Source organism: Castanea sativa, chromosome 12 (assembly GCF_040712315.1).
Source record: "Castanea sativa cultivar Marrone di Chiusa Pesio chromosome 12, ASM4071231v1".
Taxonomy (NCBI): Eukaryota; Viridiplantae; Streptophyta; class Magnoliopsida; order Fagales; family Fagaceae; genus Castanea; species Castanea sativa.
Window position 1 is genome coordinate 31,216,386 of NC_134024.1, and position 24,817 is coordinate 31,241,202.

Sequence of the window (24,817 nt, forward strand, 5' to 3'; positions counted from 1 at the left end):
TACCATATCTGGACCTAAAGAAAATTTTTTGTCTTTCCAATTTTTAGAGTCCTAAGCCTAGTAAACTGTAAAAGACACTTTATCCTGATATTGATGTCACATTCTTATTTTAGTAGGACCATACGTTTATGAGTTTAATTTGCTTATTGGGAATCTAGCTAGAGGAAAAGTCAATTTTATTTGAAAATCTTTCGAATCTTTAACGAAACGGGAGGGAAAAAAAAAGAGTGGTTCAAATTATCATAAAAATAGTACTTTTCATATTCTCGAACAATAAATCTATAACCACGGAAATTTTCACCTACCATATCTAGAGTCTAGACCTTTGTTTTGTGGTGGTTGGAGTGAGAGAGCATGTGAGAGAACAATACTCATTTTCACAATTTTGTTAATTTATACAATTATGAGTTATCAATGAAAAGTTGTGGGTATACCTATAGTAAATAGAAAGATGTCCAACATTGAAAGCCACACAAGTCAACAAAGTTATGAAATTAGATGTCTTCCCAAATTTATCCATGAGAGAATGAATGAGATTTTCTAGATGTTTGTAGCACAATTCATTCTTCTTGAAAATATGAAGTGATATTTTGATCACTTGTCTCATGTATGTTTTGTGTTCTACTTTACACTCTACCAATCATAGTTTATCATATATCTATGATTTTTTTCTCCATTTTAAACTTTGAATAATTTATAAAAAAAGTAAAAATATATATGAAAAGTTGTGAAGTATAAAGTAGAATAAAAAAAGTGAGATAAAAAATTCGTATTTTTATAAGAAGGAGACCTTTCGAGAACCAGAGCTAAAGGAGCAAGCGAAAGCACAGCAATGAGTACAGCTCGTAGCGGGGTTGAACTTGAGAGTAGCCATGCATGCTGATGATGATTGATGTGCATCCCAGCCGAACGATCGGGCGAAATTGCAAAGCCACTATAAGCAGATTATAAGGTTTAACATATCCCATCTCTCTCTGTGACTTATAAGGTAGAAACTGTTGGTGAATATGAGAGAAACAAGGTGTGAAATGGCCTTCTTAATATAAACAGTACAAGCAAGAAATGAGGTAAACCCACTTCAAGAAAGTGGCTAATTGTCTCACAAGCCACTACAATCAAAGACCCTACTACACTAATAATGCTTGCTTTGGTCATTAGTCATTAAGGTATTAAGGGCTTGTTCCGGAACAGCTTGTTTAGCTAAAATTGAAAAAAATTTGCTGAAAGTGTAAAAAAAAAAAAAAAAAAAGTTAAAAGCTAGCTAAATAGTACAATAAGACCCAAGAATAGTACTAAAAAATACAATGAGATCTATGAATAGTACAAAAAAAGCAAAAAACTCAAATAAACTGAACTTTTCATTACATCCTAAACAAACTCTTTATTTTTCTCGTTCCCTCTATTTTCTTAGGGAATTTATTTTCCTTTTTGTTGCTATGTTGTGGGGATCACCTAAAAGTGGTTGTCAATTAATTAGGTCATTTGGTAATTTTTGTTTTCTCACAAGGATCAAATCTTGCTTAATTTATGTGCAGGACCCATGGGTAGGGCATGGGGTGACTTAACCCATCAATGAATTTGTATTCATGCGACCAATGACGTTAAAAAGGTCCCATATATAGTGGTGATTTCCAGACAAGTAGACATGCATTAGAGTTGCTAAATTGTTGGAAGAATGACATTAGAATTTGAAGTATGGTTTTTCCATATAAAGATTCATGACTTCATGCATGGGACCATGCATTGTTGGACAACAACACCGTTTTAAAAGTGGAGGTGACTCAGACTATCACCTGGGATTCAACTAGACATCTCAAATTTTTCAATGACTAACATTTGGTGCTATTGCTAATAGCACAATTCACCTAAATTTAAACTGCAAGCCACCCTGCTTTGTTTATTTTATTTCTATAATTGATTTTAAATGAACAGAAGACAATTGTCCTTGATCTCTTAATCATAATATACATTGGCTCTATTATTTGTTTGTAATTGTTGACTTTAACCTTGTGTCTTCACAGTAATTTCATCCTGTAAGTCGAGGTTATTGAGCGCCAAACCAAATTTTTATTTTTATTTTACTTGTCTCTTTGGTTTCAACTTTCAACTCAGCACTCCAACACGTACACGATAGGTGATCATCTTTGTGTTTGGGTTGTAAAATCCTTCTCAAGTATATATATGAAAACTGGAGAGGTTGAAAGACTTTGTGGCTTTGACAAGATTTTCTCTGTGGACAACTTTTTCTTCTAGAATATTAGGGTTAATTTTTCATTTTTATATACTGCAGAGGCAGTAGAGCTCGAGAGTTGAAAAACTACACACACAAATTTTAAATAAAAAAAAAAACACGTGAAAAACAACGCTCGACCAAGGGTTGTGCGAACATTAAGCTAGAAAAACTTTTTGTCCAACAGCTTTTCAAAATTGCTTGATTTCACTCAACTAATCTTCAATTCATTCGACCAAATTTCCTAGACTTGTACGGTGAACAACTTTCTTCTAACTTCAACTTCAAATTCAAATACACCAAATAATTACAAATAAACTTAAATAACAATTAAAATGAAACTTTTGTAATGATTACAAGCAAGTTAATTTGTCATAAAATAATCAACCAACACCTAAAATACCTAATAGTAACTATCTAATTATTTATAAAAATAAAAATTAAAAAAAAAAACAATTTCAAGCACCCTAAAGTCTTCTTTGGCAAACTTGTTGATGACACCTAATACTTCTAAATATTATACCAACCACCACCACCAACACCAGTAGTTGTCCAATAAAACCAACACAACCATTATATATATATATATATATATATATATATATATATATATATATATAATAACCTTTGGGACTTTTTTTAAATACCAAATCCATTCATATTGTACAAAATGGAAGAAACAGTGAGGAGATAGGACAAAAGTTGATTTTGGGGGAAAAAAAATTTAATTCTAAGCATAGTTGGTTTTGGAGAAGTCTGAGACCATTAAAAACAGACACCCTTTCACTTTCATTTAGTAAAAAAAAAAAATGCAATACAAATAAGAATGATGTATATATACTCTTGTTAGAAACATTGGATCCAAATGATATATAGTGGATCCAGTCCAATTCATAATAAAGAATTGCAACTCTTGATAAAATGATATATATATAGTTCTTGGTGACGAGTGACTTTTGGTGAGTATGAGTGATTTTTGATGAAGGGTTTTTAGAGACAAAATTCCTGATCACTGGGTTGTGAGCTTTCACACACTGTTATAAAAACAAACAAACTAATTATGTAGTGTTGTAGAGAACAACAGTACAACACACAAGTCTCTCTGATCTCTATGTCCATCAATTTCTATTAGTACATTTAGGTTGTAAATGTATACACGTTGTATTAATTTTGTTCATGTAAGCATCACATAAGTTTTATCAATAATCTATTCATTAGAGTCAGTACGGAACGTTATAGAATGCTTGCTAAAGATCCTACTTTAATTATTTTAAAATTCGATTAACAAAAAGGTACATGAATATAGAATTCTTATTTGCTATATTCTTCCATTCTATTTAATTTCCAGCAATTCTTTAAGTCGTATACGCAATTACGCATGGCAAAAGCATTTATTATTATAGTATCAGACAGAAATGAGATTCGCAATAGGCTTATTTGCTTTTCGAAGTGGGTGATCTTTCTCATCTTATATGGACTATAAAATTTATAAAGCAAGAATGAGGAAAATTGAACAGTAAAAAACTAATTTTTATACCCTAATTTTTTGAGTCACTGATTGATTTTTATATTATCTAACAAAAGAAAAGGAGAAACAAAAACAAAGGTTAGTGGCATTTTGGAATTGTATACTTTTGGGTCACCAACTGATTTTTATATCATCTAACAAAAAGGAGGGGAGAAACAAAAACAAAGGTTAGTGACATTTTGGAATTGTATACTTAATTAGAGAGCGAAATCAAGATTAATTGCTTTACTTTGTGAAATCTAGGAAGCACCTATATATTAGATAGTCTTCTTTGTTGAATATCTTTCTTTTTTTTTTAATTACAGTTTCGCAGGTGTATTCACTGCCTCCACTCTAATTAGACCTTATTATACATGATGTGACATCACTTGAACACTAAATAGAGTATACCACTATTCAAATCCACAGCCTTAAACTCGCAAGATAATTAGTCGTGAGACCTCCCTACCATCAGGCCACCTTTCCAAGTGGTATCTTCTCTGTTGACTATCACACATCAAGGCTGGGCTTTGTACATCAATTTGTGAGCACTAACCAAGCCAAATCATACTAAGAATGATTGATATTATTAGGATAGGAAAGATCATATAATATGTGACATATTTTTGTCATCATAAGGACTGCCTCTTTTTTTTTTTTTTCTTTTCTACTTTTTTTAAGGTTTCCAATCCTGTTTGTGAAAAAGACATGCCTCTTAATTGTATCATCATGTAGTTGCCTCCAGCATGTCATGATGAAGACATGTCATAAAAGGAATTCCTCTCCTTCAAGTAACTTGCGATTTAGCGTGTACCAAAAAATCAAAAATCCAGCTTATTTTATTATTCAGCTTATTTTTGTTACTATTCATGAGCTTCACTGTATATTTTGGTACTATTTATGGGACTTACTATACTATTTCAGCTAACTTTTACCTTTATCTGCAGTACTTTAGCAAAAAGTTTTTCAATTTCAGCAAAATAAACGGATTCCAAATAAACCCTTAATATGTTAAATCTCTAGCTAAATTTGTTTTTCCTCTCTGATATCATGTTGAATCTTTAGCTAGGACCACATCAAACACTATAAACTCAACTTAATTCATTAATGGTTTAATCATTCAATTCCAATCAAATATGTAAAGATGAATGATGATGCTGAAAATCGTTAGTGAGCCAAATAGTCCTCATGTGCCCTTGGTAACTTACGCAACACAAATAAAAAGAAAATCTTGCAAAGAGTACTGGTGTAGTACTGGTCAAAGACCCTTCAAAAGTTAAGTTAGAAAATAAAATTTTCTATTACTCTAGAGTGCCAGAGCTAGGGTATTATTATGTGTACCGTGATTTGTGAGGGCTTTGGGGTTTTTATAGTAGTATAGAGTCGACCTTAGTTTCTTGGTGGAGATGGTATTTCTATGTAGGGAAAATCCTCATTAATGCTCGTATTTTGAGGGATCCTTTCCTTGTAGGACTTCCCCTTTTTATGGTTGGGCATAGGATGCAAGGTATTTTCATATTAGGATTCTTGGAGGCCACTTAGTCCACATAGGCGCCACGTGGCTGTCACCCGTTCCCGTCGCGTCCGTCCACATTAAAGGGTCCGTCCGCCTTAGGGAGTGTCTGTTTCTTTGCCTTCTGTTCAAGACATGACTTCGTCTGCCAGTCCTTTGTCTTGTTGGGTTGCCCAGACCGTCTCTCTTAGTATCACTGTCGCTTATTAGTAACTTTGCAAATTGGGTCCGTCTAATTTGGGATTTATCCCTATCAATGAACAAGTTTGAGAGTGATGTAATTTGCATAATCATTGTGGTTTTAATATAAAATTTATTGCTCTAGATCTATTCTTTCAAGAAAAAAAAAATCTCACCTTCTATTTCATGTGTCTTATTTTAAGGCTTTTTTTTTAATGTATTAATGATGTAGCATCATTTGAATAATTTATTATAAAATAAAAGGTTAAGATTAAAATAAGAGAAGTGTTTTGTCCATAACATTTTGACATCATTTGCACAATGAATCTTAATTAAGTAATAAGTTGTTATTGATTCTAATTTGAATCCATCATTTAAATTATTTTTTTGTCCACCCATAACAACTAATAACGACCTACCACTTATGATTTGCCGTAAAAATTTTGTATATATAGCATTTTCAATAAGGGAATTCTGCGTGGTAGAATACCTTAAAAACTCTAAAGGATTTTGATCCTAATTACTTATTTCTTTAATGACAGATCTATTACTATGTTTAACGGAAACTTTTCATTGTTATTGTGTGTACAGGCAGTCCTTGATTATGGCTTGAATTAAGGCAATCAATTAACCTTCATTGAATACCTATCCCTTGAACATACACAAATATAGAAATATAGAGATTTTTCATAATAAAGAACCTTTGTTCTTTTCTATCTACTATCTACCAATTTCATGGTGTCAGAGCTAAAAAAAGAGTTACAAATAGTCTTCTTTTGATCTCCGAAATTTGTTCTAAGCAACTAGATTAGTCAGCCAACTCAAACAAAATCAAAATTCGATAGCCCACGCGCTCTCATGCGCCACAGACACATTTTGAACATCGTCCCATACACCTCATGTACTTTCATGCACCATCGGCATAGCATATTCACCCTCATGCGTAGTGATACAACACCCCAATGAAATCTGTCACTTTTCACCTGTGGTGGAGTCAAAAATTTATTGTTAAAGGGTTAAACAAAAAATGAGATAATTAATCTTTATATATCCATATATACTATGTACTATATTTATACCATGTAGAATAGTCAATATAGTGAACACAATTCAATATATAATACAAGTTTTGTACTATTTTATAACTCAATAGTTTTTAACTTGCCCATAAACCTAGATCTTCAAATTAAATTGTAACTTTATTTTAGAAGATAAATTACAAATTATTAAGTATTGTAATTAAGATTTTAAAAAAATTACTATGGTGACAAAATTCACACCTCAACTCACACAGTACAGAGGTTTTATTAATTTATAGGAAAAACGAAACCTTACAAATAGCATTACTGCTAATTATTTTTCTTATAAAACTTATAGCTTGTTATTATTAATTGTAGGCTTTATACAGCCTTTACAAAGTCTAAAAAGAATCTGGATAAGAGATAATGATAAACTTAAAAGAAATGACAAGGAGATAATTGGTATCCTTCCTAACTAATGAGCTGTTTGATAGTCACCAAAACATGGTAAACTAACGACTAATATTTATCAGCTAATTAACATCCAAATCTAATATTGGGATAACTCATACATGGGCCTATAATATGTATTACAAGATTTAGAAATAAATAAATAAAATTGGCTCCGCCACTGCATATATGTCACACACACACGAACACCACATTGACATATCGGATCAGCCCGTAGAAGCATTTGTAGAACACATCAGCACCGTATATGTCAGCAAATATATGTTAGCATTAATTTGCTTTTACATTGCACGTGAACACGAACACCACATCTCAATGCTTACTGTATGTTTCACCCCGAATATACTATATATGTAGTATGCATTGCATGTACAACACTCGATTTGCCAACCCGGTTTCACTTTTTGATTTGCGTTGCTTGTTGCTTGTTGCAGTACTAGATCACTGCCCTTCATCATATCTTAATTGATTGATTGGTAATGAATCCGATCGATATAGGCCTGTTCTCTACCACACTTAACAACAACAAAAAGGGGTTTCAACTTTCAAAGCTCTGGAATCTGGATAATTAATGCTAATCATCCCATTAGTTAATATTAATACTATTTTGGATGTGGATAGTCACAATTTTTCTTTTTTTCTTTTTTTTTTTTTTTTTTTTTTGTAGGCCCAAAATATGGGCATGTTTCTGAGAGGGAGGAAGTACTGTGGCGAATGAAATCCTTAAACCTGTGATCAAAGAAGGTAAATCTAAGGATACTTTTTGCCACTCATCTCAAATATATATATATATATATATATATATATATATATATATATATATATATATATATATATTATTGGGAAAGTACACGTTGCAAAATCTTATCACAGTTTGATGTCTTCTTGATCTCATTTCCAGACTCAACTTTGCTTCTTGATCCATGCATGCATGCCTACTTGAGTTTGAGGGGATTAATGTTAGCATATCTATTATATTTTGGATAAAATTTTGCTACAAATTAACTTGGTTATAAGTTTATAACTAATGACTACAATTCCCACTAAAAAAAATTTAATATCATTGAGCATATTTTGAAAATCTAACCGTAGAATTGTAAGTTATTTATGTCATGTCAAATTTCATATCAATTGAATATTATTTATTATTCGATCCATAAACTCTTCTTTTTTTATGCATAATTTTAAACTACAAAATTTTGAAATTTAAGTATTTGTTTGATAACATAATTATTGATTTTTTATCTTTTGAAAATTTTGCAAACATAAAGGATATAAGGAGAAAATGTTATACAATGGTGGATTTGTCAAAATTTATTATTCAATAAAAAGATATTGAGTAAAGTTGTAACCATTGACTATAACTAATTTTGTAACCTAACTTTATTCTTATATTTAATTATTTAATGTAAACTTTCAAACATATAGCCAGCTCTTGATTATGGTTTGAATCAAGCTGCAGGTATATCAATAACCTTGATTTTTTTTTATTTTTTTTTTGAGACTCAATTACCTCGATTCAATATCTAATCAAGGGGCTCCTAGGTCAACTCTCTCTTGTGTATATATCGATCCCTCTCTTTTACCTACACAATATAAAAAAATGTAGGGATTTTTCACAAGCAAGAATATGTTCTTTTCTTCCTCTTCTTTTCTCTTTCCATACTCTTAAATAAGTTTTGATTTGATAGAGAATGAAATTAAACTTGTTGATAATATAATGCCATTGAAATGCTTATTCTAATGGCTTCGTATGCAGTTTTTAAATGAAAGCATGGGTTGTGAAAATAAATAAATTTCATATAAGCGCGTATACAGGTATATATACTGCACTCATGCTCATGCGCGCCTTGATATAGAGTCATAGTATAGACTGCATAATTCTAAGGAACCAAAGACCCATTTGCAAATCCTCATAACTTCATAAGTCATAAGATAATAAAGTTTACTAGTCACTTTTCAGTTCATATATATTTATCATCCCATTGCAAAGCTCAATTGCTTGTCTAGCTTTAATTAAGATGTTCAAGGTGGCTGCTAATGGAAATATATATGGATATCAAAGCAGGGAGTTATATGATAATTGACTCTGTCTAGACCAATACTAGAGACTGAAATGGACAAACATGTTTTCCTTGCTGTGTTTGAGTTGTCTGGCTACGCAAGAAAGATTGCAAAAATTGTGTGCATAGCCCAAAAAGAAAAAAGGTGGAGGATAAAAAGAAGAAGGCAAAATGTCAGGCTTGAGGGAAGCAATCCACTTTTTGTGCAGGTTTTGTCAATCCAGTGGAAGAAAGAAGTCATCATCAATGGAGAGAGTGAGTGTAAAAGTAAAACTGTACCAGCAATTACCTTTGAGACGTCGCTGCATATAAAAGGTACTTGTATACTCAAAAATTTAAAATAATTGAAGGGTACTGTTAATTTATGCCCTTAAGCACACATTAATTATTTATTTTTAAAAACAAAACTATCAAAAAATTTTATTATTATTTTTTTTTTTCATAAAAAGTTTCTTAAAATTGTTTACTAATGTATGCCCTAGAAGCACACATTAGTAAAACCCATAATTAAAAGGCTCGAGAAAGCAAATTTAATTTTGCACATAGTAATGACTAAACTGGTAGGATTCTAGCTCAAAATTGAAAAAAAAAATCTAAAAAAACTAAAAATAGAAATGAGGGCATTGCATATAGAAGCTTAATTCATGATTTTCTCATAGAAACTAGAAATATAGTTTTCTTGAAAAACAATTCACATCCATTAACTGAAAATGAAAAACAAAAAGCTTGAACGATTAAGAAATTAATAGCATTAGCTTTCAATCAAGTTTTAAGTAGGTTCAAGATGAATTAAGATCTTCAAAATTTTTTAGGGTAATCATAATATCAAGAACTTAATAATTCAAGTATCCATTTACCATGATATCAATAATTTAAGTATAAGTATATACCAAAATAATGATGATTAAAAATTATTTAAATATTGATAATGTAATGAAATCTAATTCACTTATTTTAAATTGAAACATATAAAATTTTAGAATTTGCATGATAGAATGTGAAAGTACCCAAAATTTTTTGGGTATTTTAATCTTATCGGGGTAACTTCCTCCTAATCTAATTGAAGAAAGGTAGATCAATTGCTTAAAAGAGTAAAAGAAAATTATCATAATCCCCCGCATATAAAGAAAAATAAAAAGGGGATGGAGAACAGAGTTTTTTCTTTTTTTGGAGGGGGGGGGGGGAGGGGAGGAAAAGAGAATGGCTAGAAGTTAAATGAGCTTATTTTTTATTGGTTTATTTTGTTTAAAAAATAAATTATATAAAGTAGAATTATACCTAAGAGGAGATATTTTTAAAAACTATACCTAAGGAAATAAATAAAATAATCTAGAAAATAGCGTAAATTTCAAATACAAACTAATGAAAAGACATGATTTGCTTTGATAAAGAACTTGGTCTTTGCCAAAAGGCCGGGGAAAGGAATAGTTTGATGAAGAACTTGGTCAAAAAAATATCAACATTGACTACTTTTGGTTGTGTAAGTGGTTTGCTTTATAAATAAATTGATTAATCGCGTGTCCAACATGAATTCTTGATGAGACAGAAGAACTTTAAAGTGAAATCTTTCTTCTTCTTTCTTTTTTATTTATTTTTTATTTTTTAAATTTAAGGTAATTTGATCGACCACAATTATATAATTGATGATTGTTTATACTTTATAATGCTACGTTTTCATTCACTGCTGTATACTCTATAATTTTCACGTCTACTCATGACTTGGCAATATATGAACATACCCTTATCTTCATTATGAAAGTAGATTTAGCCTTTAGGGAAAAGAAAATAAAACACCAACAATTTCGTCTCTCAATTATGGCCAACCATTTAGAAATGTTTACTCCAAATTATAAATTAATAGCTTGTAACTCAATGCATATGCATAGATACATGTAAAGATATACAATAAGATGCATAATATAATTTCTATATATATAATTTAAATACTATTGATAGTCATTTTTATATTTTGTTGACTCTTTAAAAAAATTTATAAGGATATTACTAGGTATAAAATGTAAATTATCCATGTTTTTTTAAAAAAAAATTATTGTCCCACATTTGATTTTAAAATTAAGAAATAAAACTCTTTAAGAATAAATAATTTAAGACATATTGTGCAAAATTAGAACTCTAATTTGAAATTTTAATTTGAATTTTTCTTAGCTTCACCTACTACTACTACTACTACTATTATTATTATTATTATTATTATAAATCGTGTATGTTTCAATCAATCCTGCAAGAAACAGTACCTAATTAATTACACTCAATTTCATATCTAATAATATAGTCCCAAAAATGTCTATGTTAGAATTAGAAAATTGGTAAAAAAAAAACAAAAACCATTAATCATAAGCTGCACAAACCAAAGTTGGTTCAAACTTCAACTCAACCTTTGGTTATATCCCTAATTCATCTTGGTAATTAATGAAGAGTGTCACAGTGCGAACTATAATTAATACTCCATATATATATATATATATATATATATATATATATATATTCTTAGCATTATGAAGATGTGCAATTACTAGTATAATATCATAAAAGTAGTTTGCAAAGTATGGAACTATAAACTATTATGATCTCTTTTTTTCAAGATTTTGTAACAAAACACCAAATTGATTATGCTACACTCAGAATGCATGTGTATACATTTTTTTTCCTAATCATATGATAAGTATATATTATAAAGGCACGTAATGGCAACGTAATGATCCTGGGAATCTAGAAAAGGATGTTTGCATTGAAGCTAATATAAAGTTAAAAGAAATAAAGTGATAGAAATAATGTCTGCTTCCAAAAAATTAAAGCAAGAAGGACTCCAAAGTAGGAAAAGCTTTATTTTTGTAGGCTTATCTTTATATAATCTATAAGACTGATTGCAATTTGAAGTGAGGCCCGTGCTTTTCCTTTGCAATTCGAAGTGATTGCATATAATCCATCATTTGTTGGTTGTCAACATGAAGAAAGATAATCTAATCTTAATTAGCTTTTGCACAAATTAAATATCTTAATTGGCTATTAATTATACCATCTTTTTGCCTTTTCGTTGCTTTCAGCAAGAAGTGAGGAACTAGAAATATCACAGAGAGAAGGATTAGCAAAACCTGTTCTCAAATGCCACACATGTAATGCTCATTGGTTTTGCACTTGGCCCAACAAAGGGACCTTTAAGAGTCTGTAGTCAACAGGCAAATTCCCTAACTTTTGGTAAAGTGCTGTAAAAGGATATGTGGGGCTTGTAAGTTGGAATCAACTACATACATCCATGGTTTTGCAGAAAGAATTCTTTAGAGGGAAAACTCTTCTTGTTCATGGTTTGAAAAGGTGTTCAAAAAAGTAGCAAACCAATCGTGCAATCAAAGTTCTCTTATCTTATGGAAAACATATTGGTAAGGTTATTAATTACATTAATACATGATATTTATGGCTAATGATAGGTTTGGTCATGGCAGAACTGCAAAGGGACTCTGATTAAGAGGATGGATAATATCTAGAGTGGTGTTTATTTCGCTTAGAATTTAGATATCACGACTTCAAGTCATGAGTTAAGTGCAAAATAGTGAACATGTGTACTTGTGTGTAATAATATATGCGCACTAATTATTACCCTATCATCTATCAATATGTTAGTGCACATACTTTTATTTCTAGTATTATTGGGTGAAGAAAAAGAAAAAAGAGAGGCAACGAGGAAAAAAGAAAGACGGATATAGAAGTGGCTGGGTGTCGTACGTCTCTTCTTTTTTCCTTGGTTGAGAAAATATATTCTATGTCCGATATGACAACATGAGTACACGATTTGGTGTGATTGTAAAATGAATAAAATATTAGATAACTACATTTTGATGCATGGCTCTAAGAGAAACAAATCTTTTCTCCCATGGGAAATTTTATTGGTCAAATTAAAATTGCAAAAATTAACTAAGGAAGATCCTTCTGTTAATTTCCTTAATACATGTTCCTCAGTTGTAGATGTCAACTAGATAGCTCAATTAGTAAGCCATTTGGGATTGAAGTCGCCTAGTAGGGGAGGGATGTTTAAGAGAAGGGATACTATGCTCCAATGGAGCAAAAAAAAAATTTCTTTAATTCTTTTGAATTAAGTAAGGAGAATAAGAAGAGCGGATAAAGCCCTTATAAGTGCAAGCCCCAAGCTCATTGCAAAAAGATCTAACTTCCAAGCTAGCTTAGACACATATAAAGCCGACATTCAACTCTCTTCTAAGCAATGTCAGACAAAGCCTGTGGAGGCTAGTGAGCAATTTATAAAAAATAATAATAATAATAATAAAAAGGACTAGTAAGCAATTTATATTTAGAAAGAGATTGATATGATATTATCCTGTAGAGGATTATAAGAATCTCATAATACAGCTAAACTTCAGTCCAGTTGGCTAGTTTAGGGCATTCAAAGTAGAATATGTTATATGGGATTCAAGTTCTTCTAATTCCTCTACAATCGTGTCTGATGACATTCTGAATCATGATTCACTATGACTGTTTTGTTGTTGGTTATCTTCCAATTAATTGATAATAACAAATGGACAAAGATTTGATTTAAATCAGTTTGGAACTATCTCCTCTATCCTATTATGTAGAAATTTATAAGACTATTCATGTGTCATATTTAAACAAGTCATTTGACTTATTAAAAAAAAGTAATTTGACTGAAATTAATGTATATGATCTCTTTGTTGGTGGAAGATTACTCCAAACAATAATAGAGTGCACCATTCTTAGATAGCATGTTTTTATGAACCATTCTGGTCGAGCATAAGGCTTTTTTTTTCAAAAGTAAAGATGAAGAGAATGATGCTGTAAGTGTTTGCTGGCCAAGTGCTTAACATGAAGAGCATGGGGCTGGTTTAAAATGCTGCATTATCATAATTCAGCTTTGCAAGCACGAAGCATTAGGTGCAGAACATTATTATCCTTGTTTGCAACCTCAGATGTTGTTATACACTGTGTTCTAGACATAATTTCACAAGCATAGGACACCACCTCATGGCTCCTTCATCATTTGATGTCCTTATTTGATTGGTAAGCCTAGTGTGCGGCACATACACACAAACCTTGATGTCAGCTTCATTCTGTCATTGTTTTTAAATGCTGCCAGATTCTATCATGGTGTGTTAATAGATTTTAAAAAAAAAAAGTGAAAAAGGTGGCAAGGAATGGTCAGCAATTGGCATGACAGTCAAAGTGCAAGGAATGGTCACTTGTCTTTTGCAATCATGGACTAGTCAGTAATAAAAACAATGAAAATGACGTAAAAAATCACTTTCTGCAACCCATAGTGATCTTTAGTTGGCCACAAAATAAAGGAAAAATAAGAGAGAATCATATTTGTTGATGGGAATCAGAGCATGGAGATTGGAGAATGTAGTATGACGTAACAGAAGAAACAGATTTTTCTATAATCAATGTTTAAAATTGTCTGTCCCTACATTCAGACTCAGTCCATGACTGCCTTTAATGTTAAAAAGTCATAATAGAATCAGTGTTTTCACTTAAATATATAAAAAGATGAAATATAATTGAATATCAATCATTCATGAGCCTTAGATAACCTCCTATTGTTTCAAAGCAGCTGCTATCTTCTTTTGAATGAGCTCCACTCCAAGACGTGGAGATAGTCTTGGTAGGGTTTCCTGAAACAGTGATTCATTTTGTGTCAGACATCACCTTTGGCTTTGTGTATGAATAAAAAAATGCATTATTCAATACTGATTAACAAGGCCCATGCTTGCAGCAAGGGAAACTTCCAGTTCATTCAACACGTTTCTTTTTTGATGAATTGAGGTGATGGGCTTAATTAAACCCTTTTAAAAGAAAGGGAAACAGACACAGATAGAAAAGAGAGAAGAAAGAGCCCCATGAGTTAGTTCACTTAACACATGTCTGTGAGCAAGGAAAAGCTTCTGGCCATTATTGGCCAATCAATTGATATATTAATGCCTATTTTCAGAAGTTGTTCATAATTTGATTGTAAACAGAAATGCCCACCATTTAAAGCAAATTGCCTGGATGATAAGATTTCAGCTTGCCAAATGCAAACAATAAACTTTAACACCGGAAACCTAATCTAATCAAATTTTTAATACCATGAACAGGATGACAAATCTGACTAAAAAGATAAAAAGCCTGATAGAGAAGATCCAAACAGATCAACGTCTCATTGTGGCAGAGTGAGTCAGGTTCGTGCATCTGCACGTGCGATGTGAGATTAGGAGACAGCAGCAGGAGAAAAGAAAGAAAACCAAAATCAAGAACAAAAGACAACTGGGAATTGACAATAATATCAAAAGAACAGATGAAAAATGTGGACTGCTTGACATTTGTTTCACATATGGGGGAGGATAAACATGATATAAAATGAAAAAAAATAATAATAATAACATAATGCTTTGATTTTTAATCAATTCAAAATTATTGAAGATTTTTATTTTTCCACAGCAAAACACAGCCTTTGCTGACATCAATCAACTTTAGCAAAGTTAAGTTACTAGGGTAAATTGTTGTACATCAGGTTGATTAGTTCTAAAACAAAATATATTTATGACTTTTACAAACCAAAATCTCAAACACCCAAAGACTCAAAGCGAATCATAACCTTCACAGAATCCACAACATCTGACTTCAATATCAAAACCGTAAGCTACCGTCATTGAATAAAAAAACGTAAACTACCTTCCTTAGTCATAGCCTACTCATACAAGCTATGATCAAATGGTACTACAATGTTGATATCGTTGAAAGGTTGAAGGTAAATGACATCGTTTTTAGTCTAAAGCGTATTGGGCTAAGTGCATACATAAAGGAGTAGAAAGGAAAAGGGCGAATGGAAAGGCAAAAAGATTTTTTGTGTGTAAAATAGAGGAAAAGTTTTAAAACATTGAACCAAATGAAATAAATGGTAGTCTTTAAACATTGAATAAAAAATATAACAATAAGTGGCCTTGAAACATTGAACCAAAGGAATAAAGAGTCTATATTTTTAAATTTGTTCTTATCTTTGATGTAGCTTAAACATATTACAATTCTCTTCACAGAGTGCGCCATATAGCAAAACCTCATACTCTCTCGCATGAGGTCTCTGCTTTTATATATATATATATATATATATATTGATTATGTGCAAGCTAATCTGTTAGTCAATTATCTCTGGCAAAAACAGCATGATGGAAAGTAACTGGAGAAATAAACATTAGGGGAACAGTATCAAATTTAAGTTGAGGAACAACATGAAGGATGCATGGGTAGCACTTGCAGAACCCATCACAGGTTTATACCAACTGATAGTTCAACCATAAAATACTGAACTCAACAAAGCCTTTGTCTTAATACACTGGGTTGCTTCCTATAAAATATTAAAATAATAAAAGCTGTAATAAGCCACTCTTAAGCGATAAGATGGTTTAACTCCTGTTTGACATGGCTCCTTGAAAAATCCACCATCTTAGACATGATTTTCTACAGAAATCATTCTATAGGATATGTTAAGACTTCTGTCAACAAGATCCTTCAGACTTCCAGCCAAAATCCTGGAGAAACATTATCTAATTTCCATGACTTCCAAGTTGCTTAATGGATGTGTAAATCATGGCCTTTAGGTAGTTTATATTGAACAGAACATTTCTTCTGTATCTATCCTCCACAGTCCAATATTTATTGGATCTGGGAGAAATCATTAGTGTATAGTCAAATAGAACCTTGTCCAGGCCCACATATGTTGGGCTGGTGAGTTAGGACAAAGGAGGGTGAAGCCAAATGTGATTAAGAAGTTCTGGACAGCTAGAATTTTGAGGAATTCGGATTGTGTTTGGTGGGAAAGTGGGCTAGAAAATAGTGGGGAATATGGGGTTTCTAGTGGGCAAAGGAACAGTACGTTTTGTAGATCAAATAAAGGGGGAAACTTAAGATTATGGTTGCTGTTCCAGGGCTGTGAATAGTAACTCGAGAATAGTACTTTGGCTGTTTGTAGTTTATTTGGATCCATTAATGGATGGATGTTTTAGGGTTTTAAGGGTGACAAATCAATGCGTGGTTGCGAGATTTCAAGTTGCTGGGATTTTTTTTTAAATACTGGAAATTTAAGGACAAAGAAGAAAAAAAAGATAAACTTATAGGCATCACACGCCGTCACTTGAGCATCATTCCTTAGAGAATGTTGTATCACAAAATCTCAAACAAAATTTCATATCCTCTGAGAAATTTGAAAAAACATCTTCTCTCCCCTTGAATAGAAAGGGTTAGTATATATAGATGGGATAAACCAAACCCTAACAAGACTTGGACTCCTAGGGCTTTGATAGCCAAAACTAAATAACTACACTCACAAATAAAACCCAAAGATTAATCAAACCCCAAAAATAAACACCCAATGGACCAATAGTACAATCCATGTCCAGAAACCAAAATACTACAGTATTGCCTTAAACTCTTAAAATTAAATTAAAATGAAAATTGACTTCTTGCTACCTGCTTTGTTCTCCCCTGCTTAAAGAAAACTGACTCAAGTTTTTGAGTGTTGTAGTAGGAAGAGTCTTGGTTTCTTGAAGTGCATCATTGACATTAGATAAAAAGTTTGAATTTGAATTTTCTTTCTTTTCTTTGTCTGAGGTAGCAAAGATAATAATGATAAATTCATCAGTCCAATTGAACAAATAAAATTTTCAGATATAACAAAATCAATATCTTGAAAGTTGATGCAAGCAATATGACCTTGCTTTAATATGAAACATGAACCTAGTCTTTGGGCTTTATATTTACTGCTTGTTCAATTTTAACTTTATCAGTAGTTTTTTTTTTATTTTTTATTTTAGTAATGCTAGAGATACAAACTTTTTTACAAAAAAATTTACAAACTGCTGATGTGGTGAATAGTTATTGGTAAATGAAAAAGTAATGTTAATAGTGGGCCTAAATGAAAACCAATAAGAAGTAGGTCACATCATCAATTTGTAAAAATGTTGTAAAATAGTTTGTGGCTATATCATTACCTTTTTTTTTTTTTTTTATAAGTACCTTCATCAATAGGTTTCATCTCTTTGAAATTTTGTTTCAATTTTAACTTTAATGAGAATGGTAGTCAAGACTGGTTTCAACACTTTCAATCCTTGAATGGATGGCAACTTCTGATTACGTTAATCGTTTTCCTTTGATTGTGACTTCAAGCGCCCCTTATTCATCTTCATGTATCTTTAACTTGGCACGTCCTATGTTATTTCCAAACAACTTGTATCTTTGACAAAATCAGTGGAGTAGTCATGCATAGGACGTAAGGACTTCATTAGATCTTTCAAAGAGAAATCAGGGCAGCCTTGGACAACTCAGCTAGAACTCTAGGCATTTCTGATTTCTCTAAGCTGATCAACTATTGGTATGGTAGCTTTTGTTGTTATAATGGAAATTTTAGGTTCTTGGCTTTTAAACTTGTAGCTTGTTGTTTGGACTCATCTTCATGATCTTTTTAGATGTTTGCACACTTGTTTGGAATTTTCTTCTCAATTTTCTTCTTGTTCAAACATTACAACAGGTTGTTCTAGCTTTTTAGCATGCCTTGAAATTCAGCTCTCTGTTTAGACTTAGATATTGTAGATTTTTTCACTTTGTTGATAAGATCCTGTAACCCTTGTGACTGCTTAGGAAATCTATGTGTGATTTCCTAAGTTTTATATTTCTTGGTTTCTCATCCTATTACTTGTTTAACTCCAAACAACCATCAAACACATTTAAGATCCAATATTTTTATTACTTAACCTACCTAAACCCATAAAAATCAAACACCATACAAGAACCCTTCAAGATCTTATCAAAAACCCTAATACAATGCTGAATTTCTAAGTTCCTTCATAAAAAAGGACTGAAAAAATCAAGGAAGTATAGATTTTCAAATTGGGAAAAGGAATGGTAAGATTTGTGGATTAAATAATGGGGAAAACCTAGATTTGGGTTGTTGTTCCAAGGCAGTGAAAAGTAACTCGAGAAAAATTATGTGGTTGTTTGTGGGTTATTTAGGTCTATTTGATGGATGCATGGTCTAGTGTATCGAAGCATTGGATTTAGGGTTTTAAAGGTTACAAATCAAGCCAGTGAAGAGTCGGGGTTTTGAGGTGCGTGGATACTACCTTTCCATTTCCTTGACTATTGGCATGTCATTTCCTTGGGAGTTGGTGTGGTGATCAAAGGTTCCTCCTAGAGAAGCTTTCTTTTCATGGACTGCTGGCTGCTGCCTTAAGGAAGATTTTGTCTTCTGATAATTTACAGAAGAGAGGTATTATTGTTGAAAAATGGTGCTATATGTGTAAACAGAGTGGGGAGTTGGTGGACCATCTTCTTCTTTATTGTCCCATAGCGTATGAGTTATGAAAAAGGGTGTGGAGTTTGTTTGGTCTTCTTTGGGTTATACCACAGAGGGTGCTTGATTTGTTAGCAGCTTGGCAAGGTACCTTTGGTAGACACCAAATATAGCTTTTTTGGAGGGTTGTGTCACGTTACATTATGTGGTGTCTTTGGTAGGAACGGAATGCGAGATGCGATGAGGGATGTAAACGGTCTCTTCTTGAGATTAAATCTCTTTTTTTTCATACTTTACTGGGTTGGAGTGTTGCTTTTAAATCTCTTCCCTGTTCTAATTTATTAGATATGCTTGAGCATTGTAATTTGAGAAATTAATTGTACTGCTCCCCGAGTACAACCCTAGTGTACACGGGTGTTTCCTTTTTGATCAATAAAATTTTGTTACTTATAAAAAAAAGGGTAATAAATCAATGTGTGATTGCAAGGTTTAAGTTGTTAGAAATTTAAGAACAATGAATAAAAATAAAAAATTTCTAGGCATCATACCTAAGGTTTCCTCTGCTATACACCTGAAGGAAGGTTGAATCATATAAAACTCAAACAAAACTTCATTCTCACCTCTGAAAATTGAAAGGACTAGGAAAGCAAGGGTGATAAGAATGAAGATGAAAAAAAAAAAAGATGAAGAAGAAAAAGAGAATTGATGAGATGCAAGATATTGTAGAAGATATTGCAACATAGTCCTACTACTGCATTGAAGCAAAGCAACAAATAGATCAATTCAACCTACACGAGTCCTCTTACAGTAGATTGATGATCACCCATGTTATCAATATGAGGTTGATAATGGATCAATGTTTCTAATGACTGGTGCATCTACAACTTATGCGCAAGGCAGTGATTTAGTAGCATATGTTATGGCAGTTGAAATAAAGTGGGGAGTACAATGGATGAATTCAAGCCGTTCCAAGGTTGGTAGTTTATGTGTGCTGCTCACCCTGTCAACTCACTCCTTGCGTGTTGGGTTGTGTTGCCTTTGTTCATGTTCTTGAGCCTGTTAGGATAAACTTTCTCCTTGCATGGAACAGTTGAGGATACTTCAGTTGAAAGGGTCTGTTTGGAAGGCATAGAAACAGTTATATTTTGGAAATGGCCCCCCTTTGCCTCACGTGGACAATATGGTAAGAGAGAGAGAGAGAAAGGGAAAATAATGCATTTAATCGCACATTGAGTTGTGGCACATTCAATGTCATTGAGTTGTCCATCCCTGGTGTACTTCTTGTATGCATAGGCTTTTTCTGTTTCGATAAAAAAAATATATTTATAAAATTAAAAAGAAAAAATGTGTTGTAAACTTGATTTTCTCTTATTTGCTTGTAATTTAAGTCTTTCTTAGCCATCTTATTTTCAAAGCACAGAGTATGAAAAGACTCTGTCAGGTGTTAGTTTATTGTTTTCACGTAAGCAAGTATTGAAAGCAAACATTGAGCTTTGAGGAATGTAACTTTTCTGCAAGCTAACTCTCTTCTATACAAAAAGACTTTTCTTGGTGAGATTCCTAGAATGCCTAGTGTGATTCCACGATTTCCTAATTCTTTCACCATCACCATCACCATCACCATCTTCCTTTTTCTTTTTTCTAAATATTAGCACTTCAAAACCACTTATCCCACCAAAAAAATTACAACCAAAGTTTATTACTACTTCAAAGCAACTCACAACCTAAATCAAGCCTGGGTCGTGACAAAACCAGTCGGAAAAACCACCTCCGAATGACATTCAAAAAACCCAAAAAATACTTGAATACTATACTTGGTGCACTGCTTCAGTCCCTTAAAAGCACTCCCAAACTTCCTTTTCATTGCACCCTCTTCTTCCACTGGTAGAAACTTGTAAAACCCACCATTTTGTAGCCTTTCCCCACCATAAAACCCACATACTAATCCTCTAATCCCTAAAATCTAAAGCTTTTATCCACATATATTGATCTAAAAAATCCCTAATCTTGGAATCTAAGAGCTCTTCTACATTAGCATTACTGTTGAAATGATCTCGTGGATTACTTTGCAATAGAAAAATTATATTGATTGACTTTGGAGGATTAGGAGATAAAAAAGGGGTTTCAAGATAATATTATTTACCATGAAAAAATTGATGGTGCAAAAAGCCCATCAAATGGCAACAGCAAGAAAAACCCTAAAAATATGTTGAAGGTCCAAGAGATGGTGGTAAACTTCATCATAAGAATTTTTATCAAATATTCAAATGTGAGATTAATAGGGTCTTTGGATATGCAATAAAATGGTGAAGAACAGATAAACTTTGAATTTTTTTTTTTTTTTTTTTTTTTTATAAGTAACAAAGTTTTATTAAGAAAGAAGATCACTTCATTCTCACGATGATGAACACGAAGAGTCTTAAAAGAGTACAAAAAATCATACAGAAAAAGAAGGGAGTCTTGGATCTCTAGAAAAGAATTACAAAGATGAACATTTGGGAAGTTATCAATCTCTCTTTCTTTTAGTGGGTTATGGAAGTTATTGATGTGCCAAAAAGATGGCTTTCATTAAGGGATTCCTCAGTTTACTTATAGAAACCATGGGTTACCATACAACCATCCTCTTACCCTTTTTAACCATCATAACCATTGGTTGGATTGTCATACCGGAAAATCTCATGTAGCACCCATTATGTATAATGATGCATACTCACATATCCTACTACTATACTTAAACAGTCTGAGATGGTAAATTTTTTAACCACCGTTAGGACTAATCCCACACACAAAGCGTGAATCGTAGCATCCAATTACCATCATAAGTTGATCAATTAATAAGAACCTAAGTGGCAAGCATGTTAACTAACATTTCATGAAAACCACCAGTTTCAGTTTTTATGGCTAACATGTTGGCTCAGAAGCTATATCATGATCATAAGCACTGTAGCAAAGCAAAAATTCAACACGGGTGAGAAATGATTTTAACATGTTAATATCTTAGTTGTTGGGCACTCAAAAATATAATTTTGAAGACATTAGTAGCACACAAAATAACTTAAACACAAAGAAAACCAGACATACACAGCTTGAAAAAGCTTAAGTGGGAGCATAAACAAATGAAAAAAAAAAAAAAAACGGAGTACCAAAATTAACAATAAAACTGACCTCAGTGCCATCAGAACGCACTTTGGCCAACACAGGTATCTCATACTGGTAAGCCCTTTCCCACTCAGGATTGCTGGTGATGTCCCTTATCTGACACAACCCACCAACACATTCACAACAATACACACATAGATACAAATAGAGAGAGAAAGAGAGAAATGGAGGTACCTGTAAATCAACATCGTGAAGGGAATCAGGGCCGGAGATTAAGAAAGCAGCTTGGAGTTTTTCTTTGAGGCCATCACACAGACAACAACCAGGCTTTGAGTAGAGAATGAGTTTTCTAGATGGAGAAGTGGAAGAAGATGACAGAGACAGAGCCAGAGGAGTGAAGACCCACCTGGGTCTTTGTCTTTTTACTGTTAGCATTACAATTGAGGATGGTCTTGCCATTGCTGCCATGGCCATTCTTCCAAATCCTCCTCAGTCCTCACCTCAGGATAGCTTCAACCGCTCTGAGGTTGCTATTGCTAAAGCTAAAGTCGTTACTCGTTACTCGTTACAGCCGCTCTCCAAATTTTAAGACACTTCACCTGGTATTGGTATGAGTTATAAAATAAGGCCCATTTTGTGGGTTTCTTTTTTATTATTATTATTATTTTTTTTTTTTTTTTATGAACGAAAAAATGGGCAGGGGCGACCAACGTGGCAATCTTACTTGGGCGTGACTATAGTAGCACCCTACCCATTGAGTTTAGGCCCTGCTAGGGTGCAAGGGGACACGATGAGCCATAACTTCCTAACCTCACGAAGGACACTAATGATCATAGGCTGCTAAGGGAGGCAACCCCACACAAGTCCATATTCGGACTCGAACATGGGACCTCACACTTGGTGCATCCTATGCCTCACCCAACACCACTAGACCACACCCCTCAGTGGTTTTTGTGGGTTTAAAATTTAAATAAAGCTCTAAATTATCGATTGTGTCCACATTGGTAGTAGGATCATGTGATTGGCTGATTTTCATAAGACATCATTCGACATAGATTGTACCAAGTAATATAAACATAAATTAAAGATTTATGCTTTATCTCGGACTTCATTTCATGTCATTTCAGCTAATTCCGATCATTCCAATTCATTTTAGTTTACTCTCTTTAAAAATAAAAATTATATATATATATATACACACACACACACACATTAACGGTATACACATTTCAATTTACTGGCGTGTGGGCATTTTTTGCAAATATTGGGCTAGATCGCCTGTTGCTACACTAGGCCCAAAGATTTCTAGATCAAGGAGTTGGGACCGGTCCAAGAGCAACTCTCCTTGGTCCGGCTTGTATGCAAACGATGCCCCTGTTAGTCAAGTTTTTATCATATGCACATGGCAGGCAGAGCTGTTACATTAACTACGACAGACAGATATAACAAAGACAATAATAAAAATTCCTTTACAATTCATACAGAAGTAAATAATGAGCTTTGATAAGGAATACTTGTTTTGTGCAACAACAATGAAAAAAAAGGGTAGGTATTGAATGAACAACAATTAGCTTATTAAAAGAAGTAAATACCAGTCTGCCGTATCAAGTTATGTTGCCAAGTCTAAGTCAAGAAGGGGGATCACCTCTTCAATGCAATTAACCTCTCTGAATGAGAAGTTAACTGCTATAAAGGGGCGGGCCTGAATGACTTTTGTTCAGTGAGGTCTTTCTCCGTTACCAGAGAACATGGATTGGAGAAGGAGAGGGAAATTGACCCATTCAGTGCATGCCTACCACTCTGTTCTCTCTATTTTCCTTCACTTCTTCCCTCTATTCCTTAGTTCTTTCATTTCTTTCTTTTTGTTAACTCTCCTTTCTATTTCTCTAATTCTTTCTCTTTTTTCCTTCGATTTTTTTATGCTTACTGCCTTTTTTTGGTTCTAGCGATTATGCCCCAGAGGTTGCCGTCCCCCTGCCGTGCATAGCAAAGGCTCCTTATATAGTGCAAGCCGTACTTGGCTTTTACCATTTTAGCCCTTAACCGCTTTTGTCCGGTGTGGGTGTCCTTGTCGACCATTACTGACTGATCAGTCACCCAGCCAGCGCCACTTACCTGCGCTGGCCGTGCCATTCCACCTCACCAGACAAAGTAGGCTCCTTTGTTTGTTTGTTTGTTTGCCGTGGCATTCCTACTGGCCACAATGTAAGTACTCTCCTTTCTTCCGTCCCTCATAGCATGCACCTAGTGGTTCCAACTCAGCTTTGCCTCTTTTAAGTGGTATGTCATCCTAGCAAAACATTGCCTCCAAAAGAGCTTGAGCAGGAAACACGAAAATGAGTTTTTCCCCCTCCCCATCGCCAGACCATGCCCTCTTACTTCTGACCCATGACCTCACTACTTCTTGTATTAGCTGGGTACAAGTT

The 24,817-nt window shown here is 33.1% G+C and overlaps 1 protein-coding gene across 3 annotated transcripts; it reads right to left on the reverse strand.

Moving 5' to 3' along the window:
- Positions 1 to 14,380: 14,380 nt before the first annotated feature.
- LOC142618947 (uncharacterized) lies at positions 14,381 to 22,982 on the reverse strand. Of its 3 annotated transcripts, none has more exons than XM_075792009.1 (4): positions 22,626 to 22,982; positions 22,458 to 22,547; positions 17,474 to 17,609; positions 14,381 to 14,643 (listed from the first exon to the last, which is right to left on the reverse strand). In XM_075792009.1, exons 1-3 carry the CDS (start codon positions 22,863 to 22,865, stop codon positions 17,508 to 17,510), a joined length of 432 nt encoding a protein of 143 aa, XP_075648124.1. In that variant the 5' UTR covers positions 22,866 to 22,982; the 3' UTR covers positions 14,381 to 14,643; positions 17,474 to 17,507. The 3 variants fall into 3 exon arrangements, with proteins under 3 accessions (XP_075648124.1, XP_075648123.1, XP_075648125.1); XM_075792008.1 differs by lacking the exon at positions 17,474 to 17,609 and adding an exon at positions 20,292 to 20,407; XM_075792010.1 differs by lacking the exon at positions 17,474 to 17,609.
- Positions 22,983 to 24,817: the final 1,835 nt, after the last annotated feature.

Coding starts and splice junctions, on each gene's coding strand:
- LOC142618947 (XM_075792008.1), bottom strand. CDS start 22,865: ATGGCCATGGCAGCAATGGCAAGACCATCCTCAATTGTAATGCTAACA. Junction 22,548..22,625: donor TTCACGATGTTGATTTACAG/GTACCTCCATTT, acceptor GGGTTGTGTCAG/ATAAGGGACATCACCAGCAA. Junction 14,644..20,291: donor GCAAGGAGTGAGTTGACAGG/GTGAGCAGCACA, acceptor TCACTGTTTCAG/GAAACCCTACCAAGACTATC.